Here is a 13,715-nt window from a genome sequence, read left to right on the forward strand (position 1 = left end):
ATCCACCTCCCTATTCTTTTTCTTCAGCAAAAGAAACTATACTATGACCAAAACAAACATAACCCTCCTGATCTCCTAGGAACATTCTAATCTGCAAGATCTCTGTGTAGTTATTACTTAAGGAGAGTCCCTTCTCTTAACGGGACCTGCCAGGGCTTGGTCACATTTATGATGTTCCTTCATTACAGAGTTCTCTTTTTGGACAGACTTACCAAAAATAGTTTTTCCTGCTTTTGCTATTTTTAAATCTGAGGACTGAAAATAAAAGTCTGTCTAACCATAAATAACAAAAAGGACAGCTAATTAAATGCAGTACATTATATTCTTGTCAAGCTGATGAAGAAAGCATCATTCACTTAATCTTCCTTTGAGTTGGGATGGGGAGATTTTTCTTAGTTTTTTTTCTGATTGTCAACACAAGGTCCATAAAGTCTATTCTGTAAAGTGAGATGGTGGCATTGAAAGAGCAGGTACTGTACATTTGTACCTGCCCTAGTGTGTTGTGCTGGTCTGATGTCAGGTTTCTGTTTGTTGAGAAATGACATGAAGGTGAGGTGGTCTTGTTGAGTTCAAGTGATTTATCACATGGCACAGCACCAGCTCTTACAGTTACACTCAGCTGTCAGTTTCTTTGTTGTAAATTAAACCACATTTCACAACCTAAAAGATTTTCCAAACATAAATTGGAGACAGATTTTTTTAGCTAAACCTTGCAGGGCAAGCTGGGCTCTCTTTAATCAAATTGCATTTTCTTTTATTTCGGAGTTTAACAGGGAGTGTTCTTCTATTTCTAGAACTACTAATTGTTGATATGCATACCTCAGACAAGTTACTGTGCAGATTTCAGTATAAATACTGAAAACAGGGCATTTTTAGTATCCCCATAATGCTCCTTCTTTCACTGTTACTCACTCAATTTCTTAGCCAAAAGAAGAAGAAAGGAAAACAATGGCTCCTGACACTGAGGTTTGATACTCTTACAAGACCAGGGATTATAATATGTGTTGTAGTATAAGGACTTTTTCTGTTCTTTGTCTGTGTGGAAGAATCTGCTTATTGTATTACGAAAAAGTATTTCTTCCTGCATCACTCAGGTGTAGACCACCGACATACGCTCAGTCTCTTAATAACCCATGCAAGCACATGGACTAGAATCGGTCTGAGTCAGATAGAATAGGAAGGGATATCAACCATTGACCCAGGCATACTTCCCTGTGGTCTCAAACACTGTAGGCCTAGTCAAAGGGAAATATAAAAATAATTTAGGGAGAGGACATGCTTTCTAGTACTCTGGTAGGGTAGGTGGAAGAGGAAAACATCCTTGTTCCTTTGGTAGATTGTGTAATTGCTCTCTGCAACGCTGACACCTCTGCATCAGAGTGAGAGCAAAAAAGTTGAGACTGCTAATAAAGGATGACCCCCCTGACTTTATCTGGAGGATTAAATTAAGTTGAGCTAGGGCAGGCTTGCCCATATTGTTCAATGGAAGAAAGCTGTTGCTCTGGGCCAGCTAGGATTTTCCCACACACTGTAGGTATAGTTCAGAGTTTAATGCAGGACAAGTAGTTTTCCAGAACAGCATCTTTTTTGTGGAGAGAGAAGGGTTGCTGCTGCAGGGACCATTTTGTGCCAGTTGGTTTCAGGGAACAAGAATGGTCCCTGGCTGGTTTTGATCACTAGTACAGATGTAGCTGTTAGGAGCAGGGCAGGTTGAGGAATGGCATCCTTGCAAGCTGACCGCCCACACAGCAAAATGATTTGGGAGATAAATCACTGGAGGCAACATTCTTTTGGTCTGTCCAAAAAGGTGGAATTGGGGATATAATAGTGAAGTCCTCTGGTTTGCTCCTTTATCATGCTGTGTCTTAACACTATGTCTTAAGGAACCCATTGGCATCCAGGCAACATGCAGACCAAACAGTAGCTTTCTTTACTCTGATGGAGTTGCAGCTGTGATTCACCTTCTTTTTTATACCTCTGTTTGGTTTTTTTTTAAATTTTTTTTAAAAAACTTCAGCAAAACCAAAGTAAACAACTATGCCATTTATTTGTAGCAGATAAGTTATTTCACACTGCTGTCAAAATCTATATCTTCATTATACAAATCTATAATGGCATTTGCTTATATATGCTGCTGATGACCTACAGTATGCTTTAATTTAGAACCCATTATCTGCAGTCTTCTCCAGGGTGGTATTCCCAACTTTTGTTTTCCTCTGCTAGTCAAAGGCAATCACATCTGTTTCTCCCTCTGTGGCACGTGAATTGAGTCAAAGGGAGAGGCTGCAGGTTTTCAACTGTAAATGTGAGAAAGGCAAAGTCTTTTTTGAAAGTAAACAGTAGCATAACCAGAAGACTGAGGGTTTGGCTCCAATTAATTAAAATAATATATGTTTCATTACTCTACAATCTGCCTAACATTTCTCTTACTCATGTCACGTCGTTTACCTACATGCAATTTTAGCCTTACACATAATGCTGAGTTCTGTTCAGTTCATTACAAATGCCTTTCAGAACTGTTGCCAGAAATATTTTCTTCCCCATCCAAAACTGACCTGGATACTCCATTCACTACAGCACCTAGCCTTGACTACTGTAATTCCTTGGTTTGCTGGGCTTGAAGCCAAATCGATTGGCAGACTGCAGCTTAGTCAGAATTCAACAACAAGGCTTCTGACCCAAACCATACCAACTCTATATCCTCTCTGTGCTGTGAATCTATATTTGAAAAGCATGTTATGCATTTACTGTAACAGTTTCCTTTACAATGTAATTTTATGGGTGGAATTTTTCTTTTACCCTCCATGTCAACTGTCGCGCTCTTATAGAATTTTTCTGAGCTAAATTGCCGTATATTCTACCCTTACACTTACAGTAATTTATTGCAAAGTACTTTTCATCCTGTATCCCTAATTGGTGGAATTTGCAGAGAAATTATATGTGGAGTCCGATTATTTTATCTACCAGAAAAGACTTTTGTTTTTATTTTAACATATTATTTTTCAGCTTCTATTTTGTTTCTTTTTTTAATTATAAATTATATTATATATACTATAAAGTAGTATGTATGGCAGCTTATAATTAATAAGCAAAGGAAAAACTGAGTCCTTCTTGTCTCCTGAACTCAAGGATAAATTTCAGCCTTCCCTCAGTCATGTATTTAAAATAGCCTACTTGGTAAATATAATGCAGGCTAAAAGTGTTCTCTCTACCTCTTAATCTACAGATGAGTCTATGCTTTGGTTCTCATTTATTTCTGTTCTTCTTTGGTAGTATAATTTTCAAATAATCTATATCAAATATTCTCTGGCCCTGGAGATATACTAGTTTTCCCTTTACTACAATCTTCTATGCAACTTCATCAGGCGTTGTTTAAGGCACTTTTGTTGATATTCCTAGTTTTTCTGGTTGTTTTTACATTTATTCTTGATAACAATAACTTATCCTGGTAGCACCTTTTATGGTAGTAGAAACTGAGGCTTAAATATTCTTTTAATGTACTTACTATGAGCTGGCACCTGTAATAAAGTGTATAGTAGTTGCACTGCATTGACACTGGCATATCATTCTGGATTTAGTTGTTTGGGTCTTTTTAGTTATTTATAACACAGCAGAAAAGCAATTAGATAATAATCCTTTGTCTGAAACATGCCACAGAAATTACCAACCACAGAATAAGTCATTAGGAAAGCTGCAGTTGCTTACATCCTGTAAGTTATATTGATAGGAAAAACAATGACATGTTATGGATCCTTCCAGAACAATGCATTTTTTTAAATCCTAATTTAGTAAGGAAACAGCTTTGCATGTGGTCAGTGAAAATTTGATATAGCACAGAATTCAGTAACAGATGTTTGACAATTATTATTTCATGTTACTTAATAATTCTACTTATCAGTCACAGTTGACAGTACAGTGCATCCTGGAGTTCAAGGTGCCTTAGAGAGATTGATATGACCTTTTATTTAGTTTTGGAAATTTCTTTCTAGAGATCAGGAAATAATCTGAAAACTACGGTCAGCAGCAAGACCGGGAGCAATTGTTTCACTCAGATTCTGCAGATATCAGTCCAAAATTTGGGGCCTCTCTTTGCCCAAGTTTTACCCAGATATAAACAAAAAATTAGTTAACTGGAGAGTTTCTCAGATACTATAAACCTTTCATGGCTTCCTCTTAGGGATGAGTCTACCATCCCTACAGGCCGTGTGCTGTTGGATCGCTTACCCATACAAATTCGATACTGATCAGAAGTGAGTGTATTGTATCTTGTCTTCCAATTACGCAGAGCACAAGCATTATGCCAGCTTTAGGTTTCCTGAGTATCTATGGCAAAATAAACAAGTCTTAGTGCAACATGAGCAAATGTGAACTGGCAGAACCGGTTTATATTGAATTGCCCTCTCATAACACGTGAATACAGATTTTGATGCAATACAAAAAGATGTGAAGGCACTTTCCTGTACTGTCAAATCATGGCCTTGGCCACTGTTTAGCTCTAATGTAATGGTTGGAGGCCTTTTATTTTGGATGTTACCTGTGGGTATTTGCAATACTTCATAGCCTAGATAGCTGTGAATGTTGAAATGGCTGTACGTACACTGACACTTTCTTTGAATAGCATACTGGGATATTGGTCTTTGATACATACTAATTTAGTATGCTTCTCTACATTTCCCTTTTTTTAAAAATCCCTAGCTACCAGTTTCATAAAGTTTCTTTAAATGCTTTGATTTTTAGCATGTGATACTCATACTATCCTACTTCCTATATTTTTTTTAATTCCTAAAAGTTGAGTAAGTGAAGCAGATGCTTCTTCTGTTCACTTTGTCTCCTGCAGTTATACAAGAAAAACTCTTTAACATCTTCCTAGCTTGTGTTTCCATTGAGGAGAGTTTCTGAAATAGTCGGATAATGACTTTTGATAAATCTTAACACCTGTTCACATAATGGAAATTAAACACTTTAAAGTTCAAATGTTTTTCAAAATTCAGATGATCTTATTAATACTTATTAGTGGAAAATGGCAAACCAGCTCTTTCTCATATCTTTGTGAATCTTTTCTACTTGAATTTCCACTTGCAAACTGAAAACAGATTGTTAATTAAGCAAAATTTTCTGAGCACCTGGGTCATCAACACAACGATAGTAATTAAATTCTAGCCGCAGTTTCTATACACATAATAATAGAGTGCTTTACCATTTTCATTCTTTTCAAATTAATTGAATAAATATACACAGTGTAACTTCCTTGATACATCCACTCTTCAGTCCAAGCAGGTTCTAATGGGCTGAAATTATGACATCCTGCCTTTAAAACTTGAATGGATTACAAATGGATCCGATCACCACAGTAATGTTGAGGCACATTCTTTAGTAAAACTGCATATACATATTAATTTAAAAGAAAATTAACTACATTTATTTTCTATGACTTTAGAAGGTAAATCATCCCTGAAAGAAAAACTTCCATATGTGATTCAAAACATTATAATCTTCCTGAATATTGCAGAACCCAACAGAAGTGGTAAAAAAAAAGAGAGTAGAATAAATGTGCTCCTGTTCAAATGACTGAGGTTAATTTTCAGATCTAGAGGTGAAGATACGTAACTGCTTTAGTAGGTGAGTTCACCATTTTAGCAAGGGTAGGTTGTTATGTATAATAAGATTCTCTACATCTCTGACTCACGGGAAGAGAGCAGATACTGATCAACTCAATGAGGGACCAGATCAGAGGGCACTAAGGAACGCCTGCCACCACTTTTCAGTGAGAGGGGTGGGTGATGCTGCAAGCTGCAACTTTATAAAACAGGGGACATAATTTCAAGCCAGGAATATAAAGAGATAAATAGCCAAGAACCTTGTTAAAGAGTTGAAACATTTTTCAGTTTTTCATAGTTTGGTACAGCTGCTCATTCAGGAGCACAGGCCAGGTCATTTGTAGAAAATCTGAATTTCTTGATGGTCCTTCAGTTAATTGTACTGAGATCAAAGCAACTTACCTCTTGGCCATTTTTAGTCAAGTCACTGTTTGGAAAGACAATGTTGCTTCTTACTGACGTGAAGAGAAAGAAAAGAGTGTTGAGAGAAAAGCTTTCTCAGTTGAGATGAGCAAATAGCTAAAAGCTTAAGAACCTTAATTGTCCTAGGTAATTGAACTAAATATAGATGTTTGGGTTCAAAACAAATGCATTGGAATTGAATGAAGGAAGCCCATTTCACATCTCTTCTTCATCTTATACAAAAAAAAAAGTGTCTGTTCATGTACGTAACCATACATAGACCATGGACACAGGACAGAATGATCTACCACAGGTGAGCCCATTTATATTAAATAGCAGAGAAGCAGCAGCCGCAGCCACAGAACGCAGTGTTAGTGTATGCTTTTGCCCTTCCTGTCTGCTGACAAATTCCCACTATCAGATAGTCACCCTTCAAAACAGAACCTGCTTGTCTTTCACGCTTTCGTTCGTACAACCTGCTCTCGTACAGCTGCCACATGTGTCAGGTTTATGTGTTGAGTTTTATTTCTATGGTCACACCCCTATAGCCACACACGCAAAGGCATGTGCCAGCACAAGGCGTTGTAGCAGACATCAGGGGGAAGCAGCTGCATGCACGGTTTTTGGCACAGAGTTGTAAGTTGCATAGACTAAAGTTATGGAGACAGACTTGAAGGGAGACATCTCCAACATTGATACAATGTAAGTACAAAAGACACATCATTGGATGGATATTGATGATGTTGTTTCAGTAATGACATCATCCATAGACTCCTAGTGTCTTTGCTTTGCTTCTCTATAGTGATCACAACATAAATTGCTTGTCTTGTTTGACTTCCTTGTTCACCAAAGTTGAGCAGATTGTCGCCGTTTTCAACGCTTCTACCAGACAAAAAGCTTGGGACCATTTCTCGAAAGCCCAGCGAAAGAACATAGACATTTGGCGAAAGCATTCTGAGGTTGGTGATTTTATTTTTACCTTCTATCCATCATCTCGCAGCTGGATTGACACAGAACGGGTGTGATTATAGCTGGACAGAGTGTATTTGGCAATATTTACAGCTACCATTTTAGCTGTTAATCAATTTGCTGTTTACAGTCTTATCTACAGTATGAATTGCTCCCATTGCTCTCATTATGATAATAGTCGTTAAATAACATTAAGACAGAGAGCAATGTGTTTTTATTTTTCATTCAAAATTTGGGAAATCATTGGAAGATTATGTTTACTATCTAAAATAATGAACTCAAGTAGTGAAATTAGGAACAACATTTTCAACTAGGGATAGAATTAAGAATTATTCCTGAAAAAATATCTTTTTAAGAGTCATCGTTATCTGTTCTTAGAAGTATTCTATAGCACAGATTTTTTTTTTGTTGTGCCATCATATGGTCATCATAAGATGACTTTGAGTGAAAATAAAATAGAAAATTTCTCTCCTAAATAACTATTTAAGTGTATTAAGTCCAGAATTACAACATATTCCTTCCTATTTGTTTTATGCATATCTTTTAAAAAGTAGATACATAACTTATTCTAAATATTATACTTGCAAAGAAGCCAATATAAATGTAATCATACTACCACACAGAGTGCATATGTGGCTGTCATAAGCATAAGTGGAGGAAATGGGACTCTAACTCCCCTTGCTGCGAGTGGCAGCAAAGGAAGCGCTAGACCTCATCCTATGTTTTGGTCATCCAGCTTTCGTTTTTAATTCAGTATATACGCTATGAGCCTGTATTTTAAAAAGTAAGTACCGCTGTCTTTGTTTTCTTTCTTTCTACTTCCTTTTTTTCTTTAATATGGGCAATTTACATGCACTTGGTTTACCTTCATGTAGTACAGAGTATTACTATCAAAGTCCTCTAAATGATTTTTCTCTGTCTCAGAATAAAAACTTTAGAAGGTAAGGTGCACTTATTTAATTATTTTGTAGTACACTTGTAAAATAAGTGTTGTACACTTAGTTTGAGAAACACTGAAGTGCGGTGATATAAATCATTTGGATAATGTTTTAAGTGTCCATTAACTAATGCTAAATTACAGTTGAATACCAATGACACTAAATGTAACATCCACATGAATACCAAATGAATACTTTATTATCAGTGCTATTATGGTGAATACCAAATGACTTCAATAATGGGACACTTAAAATAACATGTTAGCATAATTTATTGGTACAAACTGTATTTTGCATTTTATTCACAAATATTTCATATATGTAGTGGATAAAGCCTTTGTTCAATTGAAAGTTGGGGAGTTGGGGGCTGATGTTTGTCTTATCTTTTAGAGACATAAGAAAATATTATTTGTTAGTTCATTAATTATATTGAGTATCCCTTCTTAAAATAACTTTCTGTAAAGGGATGTGGTGTGACATTCATTTGCTGGTTTCTAAATATTTAATAAACTGAAATGTATAAGAGTTAGACTTTCCGGAAATGTTAATTCTCTACTCATTTTTTTCAAATATTATTGCCTTTCATTTTTCTAAGAAGAGGACAACTAAAACAATTCAAAACTATGTGAATATATTTTGGAAATGCCTGTTTTTCAGATATGAAATATGTTGAAAATATACCAAATGGTAGCTTTGATTTAAATCGTATTTCCTAACCATGATATTGTTTGCTGATTTTTTTAATTTCTTGATCACCTTTCCTTTTTTCTGAATTTGGGAAAGCTTTGCTAGAAGCCCAAACCCAAAAGAAACACTCATACACACAGACATTCTCCATGGAAAATTATTGACTTTGCTGACAATGTAGACATTTATGCATCAAGGACATTTGTCCCCTAATGAGGGAGTAAATATAAGCAAGTGTCTGCTCATGGATGCAGTAATACTTCCCCAGAAAAAGGTAGAGGTGGCCTTTTTCAATAAGAAATTCAGAAATGACTTGCCAGTTTCTTCCAGAGATGCTTCTGATTTCATGAGACACTAATTGACAATTTACCTTTTTAATCATTTTTTTTAGAAATTTGAAATTATTCTCCTGTAAAACGCCCACTGATTAGCTTCCTTGCCTTTGTTGGGATTAATGGGCACAAATAGATTTTTCAGGATATTTGAGATCCACGAGTGAACTAATGGGACAGCTCAAGAGAAACGCCTTCCCTTTTTTCATACAGTCCCTCTCTGACAGCTTATTGTTAATTGCACGGAGCAGTTGTCGGACTCCTCAATGCTGTCTCCTCCTTCCACACGACTCTTCCTTGTTTCAAAGATTTTAAACCACCTCTTTGGGAATTAAGCTCTTTGTTGGCAGAAAAATTAGCTGTCTGTGGATGGACAAAGCCTACACTAATCACAGTGCAGCATCCCCATGTTACACCTGACAGGATTATTAGGACAAAATAGAGTCCTCTCAATCTTCTCAGTGCTGCCATTAAAAAACCAGTTGCTACACCCGCACCAGCTTTTCTACCCAGAACAAAGACTGTCTAGACTCCTACAAAGCCTGCGTGCCTGCTGATCGTTTTCCTGGTGACATGCGCAGGGGCTGCCTGCCTGCCTACCTGCCTGCACGCCTGCCTGCCCTTGCAGTGGTCACCCAGAGACCAAGCTGTCCATGCTGGCACTCATTTTGGATCAAGATGCAAAGATTTTCAGGACCGTGTTACAGGACTGAGTCTTTTAAAGCCGAGGCAATCTGGGCAATAGGGACAGAGGGTGAGATTCCTTTGGCCAGCATTAAGCATCTACAATACAGAGAGCTCCGTCTGCACTGACTGCTCTCAGATCCCTTTGCCATAAGCAGAGGTACTTTTAGGATGCAGTTAAAATGACTTTGTTTAAAGGAGACACCTACATTTGGCCAAATGAATCATACTCCAAGTGGCACTGGGAATCAGGAATTAGATATACCTTAAGCAGGCTCACAAATCTTTATCAGTCTGCTTTATACACAATTTTAAGTACTACTATCCCTGCTGTTAAAGCATTCTGCTATGTTTAGCAGACCTAAAGATCACTCGACACTGAAAGTCACTTTCTCTCTTGTTTTCTCTGAGTGTTAGCTTTGATAAAGTCAGTTCTTTCACAGGAAGAATTCCCTGTGCTTCTGTTGTTTTAAATATTCATACACAAATAAATATGATTACAATGATAAATGATGTATAATTAAAATCAGAGCAGTATTAAAAACAGATACTAAATAATACATAATGACTTTTTGGAAGTTCATACTGACAAAAGATAATTTTGGGTTTTAGGAGCTCCGAAATGCACACAGTGAACAGCTCATGGGAATCCGCCGGGAAGAGGAGATGGAAATGTCTGATGATGACAGTGGTGACAATCCCAGTAAAAAGCTGAGAGTAGATGATTCAGGTAAAGTCAAACCCCTCTATAATGTCAAGTATATACAAGTGTTGTTTTATCAAAAGCAAACAAATACTTATATATGAGAAGTGACATGTTAATATCTGATTAGATAAGACAGTATCTTATTTTAAACCCTCACAAATTATTTATTTGAATGATGCAAGCTGTCTCTATGAGGTGTCTGTTACCTGCTATGTTCTATAATGATGAAAATTCTCCAGTTTTGCCCTTACCTGGAAGCATTTTTTCTTTACTGCACTCTCTGCAGTCTTGCATGACATTGTTTCATTCCATCATTGTAACAATGTCTTATTGTGAGACCAGTTGAATTTATACTTTGGTCAGTATTCTCTAAGCCTTACCCTTCTTTTCAACGAGGACATAGTAATCTCTAATCTCTATAACAAATGCACCATACCATTTTAACTGAGGGTTTTTGGTCACATACTGCGCTTCTAAGGGTACCTATTTCACAATATGATACTGCATTCTGCATGAATTGACACTCATTAGATAGGTATCAGGGATGAAAGAACAAGGGGGCATGTAATGTGAATAAAAAAAAGGAACTTTTTCAGCCTTCTACAGATACACTGCTATCCAGGGTGGACACCAAGGGGTAGCTCAGAAGCTGCCTGAGTTACTAACTGGTAACATGATCCGGATGGATGCTTTGCTCTATTTCTTGTCATTGGCTAATAAATTTGTGAGTAGCTAACAAGGGTTTACTTATTTAGATGCTCATCTACAGAAAGAAAATTTACAGGAGCTGAAGCCAAAGCTTGACTGGAAACTGCCATCCAGCAGTGAACTTTAAGGAAGATGAAGAAGGAAGGAGTAATATGGAAAGAAACTGAGAGTCACCATTAGGATAATTCTAATCTAATCCTTTGCATACAGGTTCTATATTAAGAAAGGAAAGAATTTCATCCATTAAACTGTTTCAAGTCCTATTATGCTAGTCAAAAAGTGTGAATTCAAGCTTACATAGAAAAGAACTCTTTGGCTCCTCCTGTGACAAGATGCTCTGTGAGGTCAAAAGACTCCAGAAGTAAAGACCAAAGGAAGGAGTGTCATCCTAGCAAATAATTTTTTACTGTGACATCTCTCTTGAAGGGAGATTTAATATTTTTCCTGGAAGAAAAATGCAAAAATAAAATCTGTAAAGGGTGGCCTTAATTTTTGCTTGGCTAATTGTGTGGATTTGGGTTTTCCAGACAACACTTAAGAAGGTTTTTGGAGCTGAGACAGTAGGTCACTGCAGTCAGCAATTTTTGTGACTGTATAATCATCTTACCTTAGCTGTGTCCACTGTAATGGAAGAAAGTCATTAGAATTAACAACAGGAAAGTAGAGCCAGAAATACCTACAGCCTGCATGCCAGAAGAGGAGCAACAATGTTTTGAACTGTCACACCTATCAATACAACCAGGTTTAACATATGCATGCTTAGGGCTATGCTGGTCATTCCTTTTGTAACATCACAAATTGGAAAGTGTGTTTGGTTTTCTTGCATGAAAAAAGACATTTCTATCAAAAGCTTTGATATGTGAGTTTTCTACAGCATTCCATCCAAAATAATTTCAGTATTTTTACTGTTACAATGTGAGCACTTGAGTGATAAAAGTAGCAAACCCACTACTGTGTAGCATTCTAAATCAAAATTTAGCTATATGAATCCATTTGAGTACTTGTCCATCATTGTTCATTGTATCATTCATCATCCTCTTGATCTCCATGGAGTTGATCCATCCTGCTGCATATGTAGTCATCCAGTTCTAAAATTAATGTTATAGCTTTCTTCTTTCAACACTACACTCTCAACTAAAGAAGTGTATTTGGTTCTTCTGTCAATGACAATAGAGGAAAATTGGAGTTAAACCACAAGAGTTATTGGGTAGAAAACATTGGTAAATGAAAATAAACTGAGATAAGGACTTTTTTTTACTATTATTTTTATGTACAGAAAAATGATTTTCCTTCCTTCTCTTGGCATTTTTTTAAAGTTACTATTTGTATTAGGTGCCTTCTCTTTTTCTTTTTTTTTTTCTGTCTTTTTGAGTATGTCATTTCAGAACTACTACTTTTTCTAACTGGAGTGGCTATTTGTAATGACAGTAACCTCTGTTCTACAAAGAATGTCTTTTAAAGAATCTTTTATCACGAAGAAACAATTCTACACAGTAAGAAAATGTAGGCACTCTATTTTTCACCCCTTTTCTTAAAATGTTAGTCTAAATACTTAATCATGGGAAGAGCAAGGCTTGAATAACACAAAGAAGGTATTGTGCCTCTTCATTTCAAGTACAGCACGCACACATAACGGTTTAAAAGTCTAGATCTGAAAGTGAGTGAAGCAATGAGACACGATGAATTGATTTGGATGGTTCCAGAGCTCTGGACTGCCTGTTCTGCCATTCCAACAATATTCTTGAGGACATTATTTTTCAGCCTACCCTTCTTGACAGTGAGAACAAGACTTCAGGGAAGTTATCATCCCCAAAGCTATAACAAGTAACAGAGATTCCCCCAGGCTTCAATATCTGTGTCAGGTCTTTTTTCACTGTTTCCCCTGGTTAAGTAACCCCTAGTACTAGAAGGCTTAATTAATTCAACAATTTAGAATGGGTTCTAAGGCCTCATTCTGTCTTCTTAAAATGTAGTTTCAGGAGTCTCTCAGCATAATTTCTTCTGTGTATGTCACATCTTCTCACAGCTAGACTGGGACTGGTTAGAATGAAAACTGTCCCCTAGGATATCTGAAGAGAAACCTATTCATAACCTTGAGAAAAAAGAGGATGGATTCCAGCCCCAACATTTCAAAATGCAGTGCAACACCTCTAAGCCCTGAGGCTGGGAAAAAGTACTTCAGTATCTGAATGCTTATCCAGAGTTACTGGACTTTGGGTTACAGAGTGTTGTGGTTTAAGCTAGCTGGCAACGAAGTATGACTCAGCTGCTCATTCAATCCCCCTGCCCAGTGGAATGGGGAGGAAAATCAGAAAAAAATAATAACTTGTGGGTTGAGATAAGAACAGTTTAATAATGGAACAAAATGTAACAACAACAACAACAGTAGTAGTAGTAATAGTAGTAGTAGTAGTAGTAATGAAAAAGAGAGAGAGATGGATATAAAACCCAAGAGAAAGAAGTGATGCAAAATACCGCTGCTCACCACCTGCTGACCGATGCCCAGCCACCTGTCCCCAGCAGCAATTTGCCCCTTCTGATGAACTACCCTCAATATATATACTGAGCAGACCAGTAACTCTATGATGTGGAATATTCACATGACTAATTTGGGTCACTTGTCCCTGCTATGCGCCTTCCCAGCTTCTTGTGCATCTCCTCACTTGCAGAGCATCAGAAACTGAAAAGTTCT

At 36.9% G+C, this 13,715-nt stretch overlaps 1 protein-coding gene across 10 annotated transcripts in view; it reads left to right on the forward strand.

Annotated features, from left to right (window-relative positions):
* ENOX1 (ecto-NOX disulfide-thiol exchanger 1) overlaps positions 1-13,715 on the forward strand; it is a 363,435-nt gene that overhangs the window by 289,679 nt on the left and 60,041 nt on the right. For all 10 annotated transcript variants that reach the window (XM_027649508.1, XM_027649489.1, XM_027649479.1 and 7 more), the window contains 2 exons: positions 6,852-6,958; positions 10,222-10,339. In XM_027649508.1, coding sequence (XP_027505309.1) covers positions 6,852-6,958; positions 10,222-10,339 — 225 coding nt within the window. The remainder of the gene's footprint in view (positions 1-6,851; positions 6,959-10,221; positions 10,340-13,715) is intronic.

Source organism: Corapipo altera, unplaced genomic scaffold (genome assembly GCF_003945725.1).
Source record: "Corapipo altera isolate COAL_440 unplaced genomic scaffold, ASM394572v1 0, whole genome shotgun sequence".
NCBI classification, from domain to species: domain Eukaryota; kingdom Metazoa; phylum Chordata; class Aves; order Passeriformes; family Pipridae; genus Corapipo; species Corapipo altera.